Source organism: Buceros rhinoceros, unplaced genomic scaffold (genome assembly GCF_000710305.1).
Source record: "Buceros rhinoceros silvestris isolate BGI_N320 unplaced genomic scaffold, ASM71030v1 scaffold12449, whole genome shotgun sequence".
NCBI lineage: Eukaryota > Metazoa > Chordata > Aves > Bucerotiformes > Bucerotidae > Buceros > Buceros rhinoceros.
In genome coordinates, this window is record NW_010433322.1 from 14,946 (window position 1) to 33,043 (window position 18,098).

At 43.7% G+C, this 18,098-nt stretch overlaps 1 protein-coding gene across 1 annotated transcript in view; it reads right to left on the reverse strand.

The window, feature by feature from the left end:
- Positions 1-802: 802 nt before the first annotated feature.
- The window catches only part of TRANK1 (tetratricopeptide repeat and ankyrin repeat containing 1), a gene marked incomplete at its 5' end in the record, with an annotated part of 26,220 nt that continues 8,924 nt past the window's right edge, over positions 803-18,098 (reverse strand). The window contains 12 exons of the mRNA XM_010144067.1: positions 803-915; positions 1,737-1,838; positions 3,323-6,396; positions 7,651-7,796; positions 8,959-9,091; positions 10,113-10,216; positions 12,862-12,950; positions 13,581-13,737; positions 14,435-14,572; positions 14,877-15,014; positions 15,455-15,654; positions 16,398-18,098. Coding sequence (XP_010142369.1) covers positions 803-915; positions 1,737-1,838; positions 3,323-6,396; positions 7,651-7,796; positions 8,959-9,091; positions 10,113-10,216; positions 12,862-12,950; positions 13,581-13,737; positions 14,435-14,572; positions 14,877-15,014; positions 15,455-15,654; positions 16,398-18,098 — 6,095 coding nt within the window. The remainder of the gene's footprint in view (positions 916-1,736; positions 1,839-3,322; positions 6,397-7,650; positions 7,797-8,958; positions 9,092-10,112; positions 10,217-12,861; positions 12,951-13,580; positions 13,738-14,434; positions 14,573-14,876; positions 15,015-15,454; positions 15,655-16,397) is intronic.

The following is an 18,098-nucleotide window of genomic DNA, read 5'->3' on the forward strand; positions in this document are numbered from 1 at the left end:
TCGGCACCCAACCTCACCCATGCAGTCAGCCACACACGGCTCTCAAAACATTCCAAAAATAAGACCAGACCAAGTGATTTTAAAAATCTCACAGGCTTTATAAAAACATTATAGATTATAAAACAGCTTTTTATCAGTGAAACTCTTAAAACACAGAATGCTCTTTTAAAGGAAGATTATCTCTACTGCAGTATGAGCAGGTATATCAAAACTTGATCAAACAGATGAGAACTTATAACTTCATATCTATCTAACTAGAAGTATGTACGCTGACAAAAATATGAATGTGTGTAGGAATTACTGTTCTTGTCTACAAAAATAGAAAAGAGAGATATTCTAAGTATCTCACCCAAAGACTCCAAAATTTCCAAACATACAAGACTCGGAAAACGGCAGAGTTACAGAAGTTAACTTAAAATCAGAGGAACTACCCTTCTATTTTTCTGAGTATTCCAACTCAGAATAATGAACGGGGAAGAGGAAAAAGAAGACTGCATAGAAAAACACCTGAGATAAGGCAAAAACATTATTATTTCTTCCCACTAAGCTGTTCCTTTGGCTTTTCGTTACTCTCAAGCTACCACATCGTCCTGTCTTAGGTTTTAACAATGACATCATCGCCACGTAGGTGATTACTCTGACACAATACAAGTGACAAAGCACCAATAGCCTAAGCTGCTCTTTTTCTTCAGACTCTCCCCACTTCTGACCCCATCATTCTATTTTGCTTTTTGACAATTTTTAATTCTAAAATTCGAGTGTCAAGAAGCTGGAATAGCCACGTGTGTTTTTTTTTTTCTAATTATGATCTCCCACATCTTCCTTTTTTCCTGGAGGGTTTTTTATAGGCAAGTTCTTCAAAAGCCATGATTTCATCTTCCACTTCATTTTCCAAGTCTCCATCATGCACAAAGCCTATATTAAAAACAAGAAATTAATGCCGAATGGAAAACCCCAACACCTTTTCCCCTCAAGCTATGGCATCGCTATTCTATATGTCATCAATAAACCTTCCTGTGCGTATAATCACGTTTCAGTAGTACTGGGCTCAATAAGACAACGTGCTTAAGAGCTTTGCTAGGAAACAGAGACTGCTAAGCCTAGTCATTAATTTTAACACAGAAAAATCTGTTTCTATCGTTATTGCTCTTGATTTTTTTAAAGAATACGTCTCTCCTCTCTCAATGCTCACTTTCAGCACTTTCAGCAGACAATACTTTTGCTTACTGACTTGAAAACCAGACTATAAGGTTGTTAGTGAGACTATGACAGCAATCCCATGGGGTCTTATTAACTCTATCTTTCTTGGAATAGAAAAGTGTAAACATGAGCCTTTACCACAGTCAAATTTTATGAAACAGCCGCTTCGATGCTTTACATCTAGGGCAATATGCCCCTGAACCACAGCTACGCGTGCAGCCGCGCGGGCCTGCCGGCACAGACACATGGGTACTCTGTGCGGGCTGGGATCCGCTGAGGGGCAGGGGAAGAGGCTTGCTCCAGTCTGGCCACGCTGGAAGCAGCCATGAGGCTCACGCTCTGTTTTAAAGAGCCCCTGAGGAAGGGCTGGTTAACTCGTGTTTTCCCGAGCGCCCCTTTGGAGGTGCCTGTTTCTTGTTGCCTAGAGGGTAAGTGAATATCCACAACGCTGCTGTCTAGGAGACTAAAGTGATGCTAAGAGACCATTACCAGAGTCCTCTGGAGGGCACAGAAACCGGTGTCAGTTGAACACATACCTTCTTCTTTTATCCTATGAGAGTCCATTTTCTTCAGCCACTTACGAGCCTCCTCAATGGTGGCAACCAGTTTGTTGGCATGTTTGGTTATTATTTCTTCAGCTGAAACAGAGCACAGTTAACATTCTGTAAGAAGAGGTGGACAGGAGCTAAACACCAAGCACAAAACCAAGTTACGCGGAGCTGAGTTGTACGGTGATGCTGCAGAGCAAGACGTCTCAGTCACCGTGACCTCACGTGCAGGCAAATCCACTGCTGGGGCTGAAGCTGCTGTAGGGATTACTCCCCATCCAATCAACACTTCCAGCAGTATCAGAGGAGAAGCTCTCCCGCCTTGTGCTGCCCCTTTTAAGGTATACCTGCAACCCCTGGAAACATTACAGGTTTTCTGTTTTTTGGTATTAAAGCTCCTGGCTTTCCTCATCCCTCTGAAATTACGCAAGTCAAACACGGACACGAGAGCGCGGCCCTTACTTAACTGCTCCACTAAGGACTTTTAAAAAGCTTGTCCTAAAGGGAGGGAAGAGTAATCTCAAAGGCAAATAATTTCTGTCAATATATTTTCACTGAGTGGAAGAACGAGGTAACGCTCGTCAAGAAATTGTCGTAACAAAATCAACTATTACCTCATTAAACCTACTTCATCACTATCATGGCTCACTGAGCAGAAAACAAATAAAATAATAAGCAAACCTTTATGGACTTCATCCATACGCAGGAGCTGTCTGCTAGAAGATAAAGCTTACGCAAGACGACCACAGTCTAACACTCAGTTACAAAGTTAACAGATCAACACACCAAATATTACAGTCTTTCACTGCCGTCAGACGTCACAGGCAAAACCACAGCTTGACAGGATTGGTGGATTTCTACAACTAAAGCCAGGAACAATGTTTTGATTTAAGGTGTCACCTTCCCCACAACAAGCACCCCAAATCTTGCTCTTAGGCCACTCTTTCAGTGATTCAATTCTGCTTGCAAAACCCAGCATAGAATAATGCTTTAAGCATGTGAGGGGGGAAAAAAATTAAATATCAAATACATATCCCTTAAATACCATAATTTACTGGACTTTCTAACACCAGGGTTGCCTTTGAGTGCCTGACGCCCCACAGACTTGTAGCTGAGTATCCACTTTAGTTCAGCCCTAGCAAAAAAACAAGTTCAAGGGCAGACTAGTCAGAGATACCCTGAACCAAAGACTCCAAGCACTGCCAACTCTCCACCCCTGCACATCCAAATTACTATGGCTGACAGAACTAAATTAAGAAGAAAAAACTAATCAAGACTAGCTGGTGTAATGCAGCAGCTGCTGTAAGACTGTATAAACTCAGAGAACACGCCGTTAAAATCCACTTCACTAAAATTCACCGGTGTTCCTTTTACCTGCACTGCCTGAGGCGTCTCAAAGAGTTGAGGATGTATTTTCTGATGTATTCCACTGCCTCGGCTCTTCTCTTCCTCAGCTACCTGAAATGCCTTTCTCTTGACCACAACAAGATTTTCCAATGGAGCTTTGTCAGGCCTAGAAGTTTGGCCGCCAATAACATCTTAAATTGTTTCAAGGAAAACTGGAAAGGTCCTACCTTCAGCCCAGGCTTTTCTCTCATAGATTTCCTCTACAGCATCTGCAATCTTCTTAACGTTCTCTTTGATTTTTCTCCGGCGTAAGTTGGAACCTTCTTTATACGCTAAATGGTCTCGGGTGTAAGTCTCGTCTGTGATGGCCTCAACGACTTCCAGTCCATCCCGTATGATCGGATTGATCTTTCTTCCGAAGAAGTCGGCGTAGTATTGGTAGGCAGCACTGTTACTTCTGTGTGCCTCTGTGCTTCTGTGCTCTGCGTAAGCCTCACTGGCCACGGAAACTGCTTTTCCTCCAGCATGCAACTTCTCTTCCCCACTGATGTCTGTTGGTGCCACAGCTTCAGAAGAGTCTGCCTCCATGTTCTCTGAGCGGCTGAAGAAGCTCTCGGAGCTCTGGAGAAATCTAACTCCGCAGAGGTCACACTGGGTTTGGTCAATATCTGCTTTTTTGAAGATCTCTGATAAAAATCCCTCTCCTTCCACTGCAATCGGTTCAGCTTTGGAGCACGCCTTCCTTTTCCACTTCATGCACAGAGCAACAAAGTGGAAGACACGACGCAGCTGGCGTTGAGCAGATGCTTTCTGCTCTTGCTTCTGCTGCCTGCTGAGGGCAATGACTTCCAGGGGATCCTTTTGGTCCTCTAAGGAATGAACCCTTTCAAGTTCCTTTTCTAGCTCATCGGCATATTCCGTCTTATCCAAGAAGGTCGTAAACCTGTCAAGGTTTATGGATTCGTAGAGGATGCCCCGTATGGGTGGATGTTCATGAGCGTACACAGAGTCCCACTTCCATCGGCAGTCAAGCAAGTACTCCGCATCTCGCTCTTTCAGCAGCTCTTGTAGGCTCGCAGCGATTTCTCTGATGTGTGTAGCATCACTCACTTGCTCCACAACCCTCAGCAATCTTGTGGGCACTTTAGAGGGAAAGTTTCTTCTCATTGATTTCAGCATCTCCTTGATAACAGGAAAGTGGTGGCATAAAAGGGATCTGTATTTAGAATTCTGCACTTGGTCGGCATTCAGTAACATCACGAAGCAAAGCACTAGAGTCCGCTCAGCCTCCCCTGAAGTCACGCGGTCAGGATGCTTGAAAGCATCCAGAAGGACATTGAACTTCCCATGAGCTCCACACAAAACTTCTGTCAGATAACAGAGGTGAAATCTGAATTTCTGCACAGCCATGTACGGGTCCTTTGGTCTATACTCCTGGATAATAGAAAATGTGTCTTTTAGTTCTCTGTTATGGTCCTTGCTCCTGAACAAAAACTCCCAGTAATGAAAGAGGGCGAGGTAACTCTTTGGGAAGCAGAGAGTAATGTTCTTGGAGAGCCGCATGAGGACAGCGCAACAGAGGATATACTGGAATTCCAGCAACATTACCGTGTTCCCTATGCTTGGGATCAGGTATCTCGTGTATTTCTTGACCAGGACATTCATAAACCGGAAAAAAAACCTTTTACAGTTTTCTGGGTTCTTATGAACGTAGAATTGCTCAAGTGAATTTTCAAGAAGTCGAATGAAGCACAAGTGTGTTCTTCCCGTACTGTCATCATTTTTGTCAGGTAGCAACATACCATGTCTGCCTTCTATTCCCTTGATCTTTCCTCCTTGCCCTTTACTCTTGGGGGAGTTTTTTGCCTTTGACAGAGCAAAGTTTAGTTCTTTGTTATAATCATCCTCTTCCTTAAAAACAAGTTTCTCAAATTCTTCAGGATAGCCCGAAGATAAGAGGAGAATTTTCATGGCGTGTAGCCATAAGTCAGTTGATTCTCTTCTGGCTGCAATGTCTTCATTCCGAAACTCAGATCGGATGTACTCCTTCAACGCCACCCTGCAGGGTTTAGAAACAATGTTATCGAACTCCAGTATTTCTCTGCACGCCTTTGGGTTCTCCGACAGTATTCTCAAATGAAAATGATTAGGGAAAAACACTTCTAGGAGAGCTTCACATGACGCGAATTTGTCAGCAGTCAAAATGTCAAAGCTTTTGCACTGATTCAGTAGCTCCTTAGGGAAAGTGTACGTGGCTTCCAACAGCAAGCCACTTACTGCCACCAGGTGCATTTTACACTGAAATATTGTCTTTGCTTCACGGCGCATCAAGGGCTTATGGCTACCCTCACAGGTTTTATCTTCGCACTTCAAGCCAACAACGAACTTTGTACAAATATCAGGGTAACGCTTGTTCAGTAACTCCTGGATGATGGAGCACAACCTGCTTAACAAGTGCTGCTTCAGAGCTGATTTCACGTCCTCTGTGCTTACGGAGAAACCACCTTTTGTCTTCCTCTCTTTTAGACTGGGCTTGTCTGACAAAAACTTAAGAATGGGTTCGGCTTCATTTTGGGACACCTGGCAACTGTCACCCGTTGGGACAATCCCGAAATAGGCGAAGCATGACTTCACCATATCTTTCTCCGCATTGGTGGCAGCCTTCTTCAAACCCCTGACCAGACTCAGAAGAGCTATTAAGCCACGCACTGCCATGAAGAGGATGTCCTGGCTGGGAGAGCTGCAGCGAGATAATGCAAAGAGAGCTTCAACTGCACCAGCAGAATGATTCAGAGACAGGAACTGACAGAACGCGCTGCTCAGCTTGGCGAAGTCCCCTGTCAGAGCTCCCTGCAAAAGCACAGCCTCAGCAATGCCAGACTTCTGCCCAGTTTGTTCACAAAGTTCGAGGGCTTCACTTAGGATGGCCTCCATGTCCGCCAGGTCCGATTTTGAACAGCGGGTCACTCTGGCACGTGCTGCAGCAAGCAAACACGACGCACGGAACTCTTTTATAGCTGTGAGGTTGGCTGCCTCCAGAGCGAACCCGTGTTGCTTCATTAACTTCGCAGCTTCTTCCTCTCGACCTTCCCTTTTCAGTAAGTCTGCCGCTTGGCGCACGCAGCCACGAGACTTCAGGAACTCCAGCTGATCCTCGATATCAAGTTTTGAGAGGACTTGCATCATTTCCTCAGTTCTGTTCATACTCAGGTACTTTGCGGCTGCTTCCAAATACAGCTGATTTGCGGTGCAGGAGAGTTTGGAAACCATTTGTCCTTTTGAATTTAACATCTCTTCGTACCTGAAATAACAGATACATCAATTTACCAACACAGATGACTTAACCAGACCCAAAAGCCACTGCACTCAGTTTTTAATTATTCTTGGCTGATGTGAAGTTATTAAGGTATCCCCTAAGCCAGTCTTGCAAAGGTGTTCTCTCCTGCGTGCCGACAATGAGTAACACTTTTTCCTGATGGGTGAGCAAGTGATCCTTAGCCTTTCATCATCCTCTTTGCCACAGTAAACGTGGGAGCGCACAAGATTTTTGTACCTTTGCTGATGAATTTGCATGAATGGTTTGGGGAGGCTGATTTAAAAAAAACGTTGGTGAGGTGACTTTAATGCTTGAACTTTTTGATCAAAAAACCTCTACTTACTAAACAAGCTTTAATCCTTCAAAAAACAGTTGCCATTCCTAAAGGTACATCACAAAGGATTTCAGTGGGGGTGTGGAACTGTTGGCCTTGCTGGAATTCTAACTGCTGTGTATATACATCAGTCAGTGTCGGTGCAATGAAAAGTGTGGCCAATAAAAGCACTGTTTACGCAAGAATGTGCTAACGAGGTCACAGGGATGGTGCCAGATGCAAAGTACTGTCTACAGGACACTAATAAATCCAGTTTACCAGGCACGGTGCGATGCAGTTGTTAACTGTCTTGCACCAGCACAGGGGAGATGGTAGGGAAAAGGTCACCTCAGAGATGGGACCAAGAATCCATCAGAGAGGCGGGGCAAGCCATTCATTTAAGTTTTCTCTTTGCTCTTAAATTAAAGCAAAGAGACATCACAGAAAAACATTCTGTGCTCTTAAATCAGAGACTTTGGGAGACCAGTGAGCTCATTTGCCTCGACTGCTGCATTATATACCATACATCTCATGGTTATACTCCTGCAGAAGTCAGTCACCAAGTGGCTAAATCCATTATTATTTCACTCTTAAAAAGACAGTATTTATACTTCTGTTAAAACATTTTTGTCAAATTTACCAGCAGAACCAGAGGGCTGGCTGAAGGAGAACTCACATGACTACTAACACAAACTGAAAGAATACCCAAGAAATGAAGGCAGGCACTGCTCCAGCTCTGACAGCAGTAGAATGATTCCACCGTGTTATCATTACCCGAGTGACAACTCCGACATGGCAAATTTACCCTCACAATCAAAGTCACCAGCCAAAACTCTTGTGGAAGTTTTATGGTCAGCCAGCTGCATTACGTTGAATTTGGAAATGAAAAAGAAAATTGTACTCCAGTACCATCTTGGAAAACTCACCTTTCAACCGCCTTCGCTGCTTCTTCGTAGAGTTCTTCCTGACAATACACTTTAACTGCCAGATCAAACTCCTCGATTTCTTCATAACATTCGGACGCTTCTTTGTAGCACTGGCTTTTCTGATAGTAAACGGCGGCATCCTTCATCTGCAACGCAGAAGCCGGTGATGAAACTCAAGTGCTCGAAACAGTCAAAACTATGTGAACAGACTAGATTTAGTAGTTCCACCACGCAGGTGTCTCAGAGAAGCACACTCTAATAAAACGTCATTAAAGCACCTGAAAGTAATCAAACACATATTAAAGTAACCATCGTTAAAACCGAACGGATTTTAAAAAAGCCTTTCAAAATATTTCTGTCCGAAAAGCTAGATGGCAAAATTAAAGGTATTGTACGGGATTTCCAAAGTACTTTTTATCCACACCCAGCTCTGCCTGTTGTTAAAACCCACCACACACACTTCTGTCAACTTGCAAATTTCTCAGAATCAACAGGATTTAAGTAAAACACTTATGGATGCAGAACCCCAACCTTGTATCTTTAACTTTAAATGTCTGGGAACAATTACTTTACATTCTTTCGGCGGAAATACACTCTGACGAAAAAATGTTAAATATCCTCGTACACTCAGAAAGCTATTGTTAGTGCCTTACTTAGTCCTTGCCTAGTTTAAAGGTTCCATTTAGATGGCTGTAACCCGTGAAATTTCAGAATCATCAGAGTATTGAATGAAGTAACAGCTAAAGTTTCATGAAATAAGCCATTAAGTAACTGCCGACTACAAGCAGAAATGACAGAAGGTGACATTTGAAGAATTTTTTTTGGTTGGTTGGGGGAGGGGTTTGTTGCTTTGTTGTTTGGGGTTTTTTTGTTTGGTTGGTTTTTACACTCCGTGGGGTGAGACCCTGGCCCAGGCTGCCCAGAGAGGTGGCAGAAGCCCCATCCCTGAACCATCCCAGGACAGGTTGGACCTTGGGGCTCTGAGCACCCTGCTCTGGGTGCAGATGTCCCTGCTCCTTGCAGGGGGTTGGACTGGGTGAGCTCCAAAGGTCCTTTCCCACCCAAACCTATTAAAGCCAGAGAAATAAACCTAGACTGCATAACAGCATCGTCGTCCTCTTCATTCCTCTTGTGGCTATTCTGTGACAAACGCTTCCTCTCAAACAGCCCAGCTTAAAAAGCTGTTTAAATTCAGCTACTCCCATGTCACAGAAAAATACTATCACCTTCTGAGTAATATGAGGGGGAGAAAAAGCTGTAGAAAAAGGAAAGTGATAAGGAGAGGATATAGTTTAGAGGATTTAATACCTTTCCTAACTTTTTACACAGTTCTGCACAGAGCCGGAACTCCTTTGATTGAAACAGACATTTTAATGATAGTTTTGGTTCTCCACATTCCAAGTAAGTTTTAGCCAATGCCATATATTCCATCTGTTTTTCCCTGTAGGAAGTAAGAGAAAATGACCGCTTACATCCAAATTAAGTTTAGGACCACATGATCTGTCACTGAATCCAACCAACACCGACATCATGTGTTCGTCTCCGTACGTAAGCCTGATGAGGTATTACCCTAAAATTAGTTATATTTTGGGGCTGACACTGTTCTGTCCAGAGGTGTGTTCCAGAATGTCACTGCTCTGGCAGCAAGAAGCTTTGGGTTTGGGTTTTTTTTTAATTCTCAAACTAAAGTATCCTAGCGTGTTTTTTCTAGTCATTCCTGACCCGCTCTGCTGTCACTGCTAGTTTTCAGCCTCCCCAGCACGAACAGGAATTAATTCGCTTCGGTCCAGAGTCCTTTCCATGAAGCTTCTTCTCTGTATTATTTGAGACAAGTCCCGAAGAGCTCTCCAGCCTCTTCCGGAAACTGCAAGCTTTCTCCCCCATCAAAATCCGGAGCTATTTTGCCCAGCTGACAGCATGGGCATAAATGACTCATCTCAAAATCTGTCCCTTAAAAATTGCCCTTTGCTTCAGACCTAGTTCTGTTTGTTTCGATTAGATCGACTCTTGCACTAACTTCGCCTCACAGCTCACTTTCTGCAGCAGCTTTTCTCCCCCAGTGTACACCACCATCCCTCCTTCTTTGGCAAGTGAACGTGTAGGGCGATTAACTGGAGTTGATGACGGCATACGCTCTTCTACTTATTTCTAACGCCTCTCGAGGTAGTGTAAATCCTGCTGCTTTTCTCTCCCATAACTAGTAAACCCATTCAAGGGCCACATGTGCTTTGGACAGCCTATGGCACCCAGCTGCTGTCACTGTGCCCCACAGGGAGCAGTGTCCCAGAACCTGGTGGAGCTCTGCTAGACCTTCCCATTTCTTACATCGCTTTTGCCACCCACGAAGACGTGAAGACGGCTCGCCTGCATGTCTCTGATGTCTCCAGAGCGGTCCCACACTGGTGGTGGGAATCTCCCCCTGCACACAGCTATGAGGACTGGCACCGCAGAATGACACTTACCTGGGGCTGCATTTCTTGGAGTGCACTTTGAGAACGGCATCGTGTGCCAGGGCCAGTTTTGACTTCTCAGCTGCTCCTCCCTTTTGGTAACACTTGGCTGCTACCTGGGGTGAAATCAGACACGGCATTCACCCACGTGCACCCAGCCCACGACCTACCACATAACAGCAGGACTTCAGTTTACAGGCACTGTAATGGGCTGGGTGCCTGGAAGAAGCAAAAGGTAAAACATTGCCGTGTGCTTTTAGCCCAACGAGAAAAGCTTTGAAGTCACTCACACGCAGCTACTGCAATTAGGGTTTTAACTACAATGTTTTACGTGGAAGCAGCGAAAGCAAAATTCCTGGTAGGCTGATAGAACAGACAGCACATGCAACATGAATGATGGTCTAAACCATTCATCAGTAAGTCACCAGGCATCTGCCACATAAACATTATTAATTACAGTTAGAAAAAGCAGTGTGTGCTAAGTTAAATCGAAAAGCACGGAACATTTATTCATGCTTTTAGCAGGCCAGGCCCTTTCTGTGATAAGCTAAAGAGAAGCAGCAGGAGTTACCACGCTCCTCGCAAGGTCTGCTTCATTACCAACTCGCTCATTCTGCAACTCCATTATTTCTCTACTCTAGCCACTAATTTAGCATTTATTTCTGTTTGGAAATTGCACAGTGCAAGCCGCTCTCAGAGCTGCCAAATTTACCACATAATTCCTTCTGACGCAGCAGTGATAAGCAAAGATCAGGGTTATAAAGAAGACAGAACAGCAGATGATACAGCGAATACATTTCAGATTTCAAGCTGAAATTACTTCAGCTGTGTGGTTTTTATCTAAACACTGTCCATTTAGGAAATTGCCTAGAGATAAAGACTATCTGTATAGTTCTTAATGTACATTCAATTCCTGCGTCCAGATCGTTTAGAAAAACATTCAAGTACACTGGCCCTAAAACCGATCCCTGAGGAACCCCACTGGTGACCGGCTGCCGGCCTGATATAACCCCGTTTACTGTTAACTCCTTGAGTCCAACCGAGTCAGCCAGTTGCCTACCCAACATACTATGGACTTGTCTAGCTGCATGCTGGACGTTTTGACCAGAAGGACACTGAGACAGCATCAAAAGTTTTGCGAAATCCCAAACCACCACGTCTGCTTGGTCAACTAGATAGGTGACCTCATCATAAAAGGAAATTTAGTTGGTTAATGCGGACTTTCCCCTCATGAATCTGTGCTGGCTATGACCAACCGTCTCTCAGGTGTTTTTCAGTAACTCCCAGAATAACCTTCTCCATAATTTACCAGGCACCAAAGTGAGAATGACAAGCCTGTAATTACAAGGGTCTTCCTTCTCACCCTCCTTGAAAACTGGGACAACACTGGCCAGATTCCACTGGACTGAGACCTCTCTAGACTTCCAAGAATCTTGCAAAATAATGCAGAGAGACCCTGCAATAAAACCGGCCAGCTCTTTCAGCACCCTGGAATGAATCCCACAGGCCCCACGGACTTACAGACATCCAGCTGGAGCAGCAAGTCTCAAAGAAGTTCAGAGTCAATTGGGAGTTTATCATCCCCCCAGTCACAGTCTTCCAGCACAGGCTCTGGGCGTCCCAGGGCCCATTGCTGGTGTTAAAATCAAAGGCATTAACGCCTCTGCTTTGTCCATGTCCCTGTTTGTGCGGGACTGACCTCATTAAGAAACAGACCACTGTTATCTCTGATCGCCCTTTTGCTGTTAGCACGTTTAGAAAAGCCCTTTTTGTTGTCCTTCACAGTGGTGGCCAGCTTGAACTCTAATCAATCTTCAGCTGCACAAATTTTCCCCTTCCAGTAGCAAAGAGCATCTCTGTAGTCCTCCCATGTCACCTGTCCTCGCTTCCGCTGTCCATACACCCTCCTTTTCTGCCTAACTTCTAGACGGTAGGTCTAGAGATATCCCTTAATTCCTTCTGGAATAATTCATTGGTGTTGTCATCCTTGATGGGTTTTGCTTCCATTCCATTAACTGTCATCCCGTATCTGGATTGTATTAACTATCAGTTTAGGAAATGAAAGACTCTAAAATCTCCATGTTTTTCAAAACAGGAAGGGAATGAAACCAGCATTTCGCTACCCTTTCTGTGGTTTTCTCAGTGCTCCCTGGGTTCTTGCACGCTGTTCCTTAATGTGTGGTTTGTATCCATCCCTAATTACAGTCCAAAAAACAACATAAAAGAGCTCTGAGATCATCTCTCAAAACAAGTTACTTCCAAGAAGTGTTTTCATTTTCCTGCAGTGATTTGTGATGATACATTCAAGCGCGTGGTTTAGATTCAAGAATTCCAGTCAATTCCAGTTATTGCTAATAACTGGGGTTCTTTCCAACCGTCTATTGTTTGTGCCTATGAAAATGTTTTCCCCTCACTGGGCTGCAGATCTCCGAGTGGTGAATTTAAGATTACCCTTAGAAGGAGTTCGCTCTCCCTACCTCCTTCTTGCAAGTCCTTCACAACTACAAACCATAAACTGAGATGAACTACTACAGAGCAAATGAAGATTTATAGATAGTTTTATAGATGCAAAGAAAAAAAAAAAAAAAGGAGGTGGTTTTGGAATAGACAAGAATCCTTATTTCAGATAAACACATGCTCCTACCTCCCAGAACTGATGTTTAGCATAGTAGTCTCCCTGCGCAATCCACTCTTCTGGAGTTGAGGGAGGGGGTTTTGGAATAGACAAGAATCCTTATTTCAGATAAACACATGCTCCTACCTCCCAGAACTGATGTTTAGCATAGTAGTCTCCCTGCGCAATCCACTCTTCTGGAGTTGAGGTTTTAGCAAACATACTGTCGTCTAAATCTAGAAGGTGGGGGGTAATCGGTTTACGTTAGAATGGGTAAACCCCAGAAACCTCTTAGCACGTAGCAAAATGAGGCATTAACATCTCATAACGTTCCAAACTCCTCATGATTTGTGCTCACACCAGTAATGGTAACTATGAATTAAATACATTTTATGCCTCTCAGTCACCACTGAAAATCGACAAGGTGAAAGATCTTTAAAATCCACGCCTGCTTTTTTGGATAAGACTGTGAGTAAATCCACCGTCTTTATGTAGAAACCAAATCCTTTCATTTGATAAATCTCTTTAAGCTGGGATGGTTTTCTGTGAACAGCCTTCATACCTAAAGTTACTGGTTAGAACTCCATTACTCATACCAGATCAGATCTGAGTGATCCTGCAACAGCAGGAAAACGTACACTGAAGAATTAGCGATTAAATCATGTGTTCGCATATACAACTGATCTTCAGAGCCAAGAGAATGAAGATCCACTGAAACTGGTGGAGATTTGCAAGGGCAGTTATCAGTGATACTGCTGGAGGGGCCAAGGAATTTACCCTTCTCTACTACACAGCCCAAAAGCAAGATAGCCTAAGTAGGCTCTCCTGTTTGACAGTCTTTTACCAAAGTTTTAGGGTAACTTTACCTTTCTTTTCGTCTGCTTTGACAACCCGGACAAATTCTCTTTTGATGAAATACTTGAAAGCTGGAGCCCGTTTATCACTGTCTTCGTCGAAGATCCAAAGGTTGACTCTGGCTCTTGTAATAGCAGTATACAATTGCTTCAGTTCTCCATTCAGCATCTGAAGCACAACCAAAACAGCAACAAAAAAAAAGAACTCACCAAAATAAACAAAACGCCAGATGAGCTAAACTGTTAGGAAAAAAAAAAAAAAAAAAAAACTTTGCAGTTCTGAGAGAACAGCAAATATATACAGTGAATAACAAACAAGAAAGTACCAATAAATAAGCAAGTCTAAATATTAAATACATGATTTTTCAGCTACATAAGTCATTGCCCAGCTAATTCGTATGCAACTGCTGCTACAGCAAACCCAGCAGCTGCAGGTGTGACAGTCCATTATCCTTCTAATCACTTGCACACGTAATTATTCATTCTGTACCATACAATCCTGAGAATACCTGACTCACTAGATTCCAAGAAGTTTCCTTCATTTTAAGGTGGCAACACAGATCTGAAACCAGACTAAACAAATATTGACAAGCTGGTTTGCTATTTGCTTTAACCGCAGCTGCTTTGGAGATACACCTAAAAGTCTATTACACAAAGTTTTTGTTCTCTTATCAAATCACACTTGCCCCAAACCCCTCCTATCTTTCAAAAACCAAGATTACAGTTCACAAATTTGAAAAAGTATAAGCGACCTCAATAAACACGGAGCCACAGGATGAAAGGATTTCTTACAAGAAATTTCCCTGCCTCTAAGATTTAAGAACTTAGTTTATCCTTCCTAGTCCCAGTGTTAGCACAAAACTCACCTTGTACATGTCTACATTAAAAGTTCTTTTCTGCACACCAGTAACATCTTCTACAGGCACTTCAAGTAGCACTTTGCCTCCTACTTGCACATCCGAATCGGGAGCATAAGAAGAGATTATCTTCCATTCTTTGCTAGCCTGAAAAACATCAAGAGAACGAGGTTTACCTGTGTGCAGTGAGGCTGCTGTGGTCGACAGCTCTTTGCGTTGGTCTGGGAGCCCCAAGGCTCTCCCTCGAGTTCCAACAGCCAACCTGAAGGAAAACGGGGCACTAAGGGAAGCTAGTCTCAGCTGATGAACCTATGAGCCCAGTTTTCTGCCGTGATGAAACCACCCATCTTCAGAGGAAACAAGGAATCCTTCCCCAGCTGGAAAGCCGGTTAGACCACGGGTAAAATCAAGACTTAAGAAAAAATGAAATAAATGGGTAAGAATTAAATACCTCTGAATCTGTGAAAAAGTTGTAAAGGAGTACGTCATCAAATTCCAAGCCCTTTGCTTCATAAATTGTCAGTACAAGAGCTAAACTAAGTTCCTCGGGTATCTTCTCCTTCGCAGTTTCATTCGCCACTAACACCACCTGTCATAAAATACATCAATAAAACAAACACCTGAGGAAGCAAAAAAAAAAAAAAAAAAACCTGCATAGAGAAAGCACACAAACACGTCAGAGCCTTCTCAAAACCAGGCAACATTTAACGTGGAAGTCGCAGCACAATCTGCAAAAAAGGTCACAAAGATGCCACCAGAAGACTGACAAATGTGTGGTACGTGCAGACAAGCTGTGAGAAAATCTGGAGTCAGAAAGGAACAGGACAGGCAACACCCGGTGCGAAAAAGAACAGGAAGGGCCAGATGTGTATTAAGAAGAAACAGAAACCAACACAATAAAGGTTTCGAAGATTAAAAAGCATAATTTATCAGTGAGATACAAGGGCTTAAAAAAGAAAGTTGTGGGTAGTCCCTATAAAAAGACGAATTAGCAACAGGGCTGGAAGAATCTGCCTGCGAAAAGCAAACCTGATGTGCTCCAAATTCGATGGGCTGTGTTTTCCTTTTGTTGCCCCTCAGCAGAATTGCCAGGTCGCTAACGCTGCAGGACTCCAAGACGGTCGGTTTTGGTCCATCGAAGAGACCGCGGTCCTTAGGAAGCCGATCAAAAGATTCTGGGAAATAATGCTGAAGCAAATCAACCACTCCGGATGCTAAACGGAGAATACCTGTAATAAGCAGAACAGAGATTTTAAACATCGGTCTGTCTCATACTCCCACAAACAGACTTTGGTATGATTTTGTTAGAAATCAAGAAATATAATGACAAAAAACACTAGTCAGAAGACAGAAGCTCTAATGTCCACTTTATGCTTCTACCACTTCGAGTGGCAGTTGTTCTCAGGCCTGTAATGCCACAAAGTTTTGGGGATGGGACAACAGAAATAGGTCTGGTTATTTGTTAAGTTCTCCTTCAAATAAATACAGTCACAGCGTGCGGTAAACACGAGTGTTCCAAACACGACAACTTAAAAAGGGTCATTCTTGGTTTCCCAGTTGAGATGTCAAAAACCAGAATTTGCACGTCAGAAAAATCTGACCATCTGCTGGTCCACTTTATGCTTCTACCACTTTGAGTGGCAGTTGTTCTCAGGCCTGTAATGCCGCAAAGTTTTGGGGATGGGACAACAGAAATAGGTGTGGTTATTTGTTAAGTTCTCCTTCAAACAAATACAGTCACAGCGTGCAGTAAACATGAGTGTTCCAAACACGACCATTTAAAAAGGGTCATTCTTGGCTTCCCAGTTGAGATGTCAAAAACCAGAATTTGCACGTCAGAAAAATCTGACCATCTGCTCTCTTAGAAAACCAGGATGCTTAAAGATGCTTTGAATCGGCCAGTAGAAAACTTCAACCATTAGTGACATCTGAGGAGCACAAGCTCAGCCTCTAAAGCAATTTGTTACTCTACCTGAATGGGACCTGTAGTTCTGGTACAACTGATAGATCCTTTTTGGTTTTCTAACACGCTGCTTCTTGTTCATGGAGTTCTTGCTTGCGTAATGAAACAGCGACCTCAGGTCACTGAACCGAAAAGCGACTCCTTTCATAATGCTCTGGGCAGTGTCACCAGTTAGAAACATGGCATTAGGGTCATTGATGCATTTCATCAACAGCGCCAGCTCAGCTTGGGTGAAGTCCTGTATCTCATCACCATAAAACTCGTGGAAGGACCACGGCAGCTCCCTGAGCTTTGAGAGTCTTTGAGATAAATTATATATCAAGTCTTCTTCATCGAAGTAACCTCTCTGCGACCGTATCTGCTGATAAAGACAAAAGAGGTGATAGATTTCACTCCGGTCTTCTGTGAAGTTCGGTGATCTCTTCCGGCCGAGCTTTTTGTACTGCTCCTCGGTAAGTTTACCCCCAAAGCAACTCAGTGCCTCAAAAGAGCCTTTCAGAAACGATTTTATTTCTTTCCAAACCAGCGCTGGATTGTACAAGCTTTTACCTTTTATCATTTTTGGCCATATTTCGTTCGCAAACACACTGTAAGTCACAAAAGTCCGAGGATCACTTGCCCTAGAGTACACATCCGCATCTCCTTCAATATCACCATGTTCTGCTTCAACACCTCCTTCTTCATCCTTGTCTTGCCAATTTGGCACAACCAAGTCTTCCTGAGGACTCCAACCAACAATGGTCCTTATAAGGCTTCCATCCTCGTTTCGTGGAAAAAATGGGTCAGGCATGGACGCATCCAGTAACAGCAACAATTGCTTGGAGGTGACAAACAGAGGAAAATTTTCATCTTTAATGTCTTGTAGCTTGTGAACATTTGGCTCCAGAGGCTTGAAGTGACTGGTTACCTTGGAAGACTTGCTAAGTTCAACGAAATTCCTCTGAACTTCTTGGCACAAGACAGGATTTTTTGTCACAAAGATCTGGTGCAGGTGCTCCAGGCAGTTCGATGCTTCTGCACTACGTATTTGGTCGTCTTCATGGCCATCACACGAACTCCTCTCCGCCCCAGCCGTGCCCGCAGGAACCTTTTCATCCTCGCTGTCCTGGTCTTGCTCGTCGCTCACCTGTTCCTCACTCGAATCATCACTGTCCTGTTTTAGTTCACTCTCTTCCTCCTCTACCCTGGCTTTTTCAACCTCACTGCACTGTCTTTGCTGCCAAGTTTGCCTCGCCAGCAGAGGACCATTTGCCAAGGCGGATTTTTCCCAGTACGAATAGAATTTCTTCCACAGCCTATACAAGCAGCAAGTTGTCTTCCCTGTCCCGCTTCGCCCAATTAAAATGATTGGTTCCATGGGCTTCGGATTGAGATCAATTACCGCGTACTCCAGCTCCCCAACTCGGAAAGGGTATTCGACAGAAGAATGTACATCGTTTATGATGTTAAGTGCCATGTTGGTGCTGAAGCTGTGAAATTTTATTATGTTGTACTCCAATTCTGCTGCACTGGCTGGAGGGAAATACTCAGGTACGGGACGTTCTTTTGATTTTTCTGCCTCCGAGTCTTCAACGTAACAACGAGGAATGCGCTTCTGTGTTGTCACTGTGTGGTTCTGATGGCCTTCGTTTATGCCCTTGAGCTTTTTCCTCAAGATGCACGATAAGCCACGTTTGTAGGAAATACATATATTATCTAAGACGCGGTTCA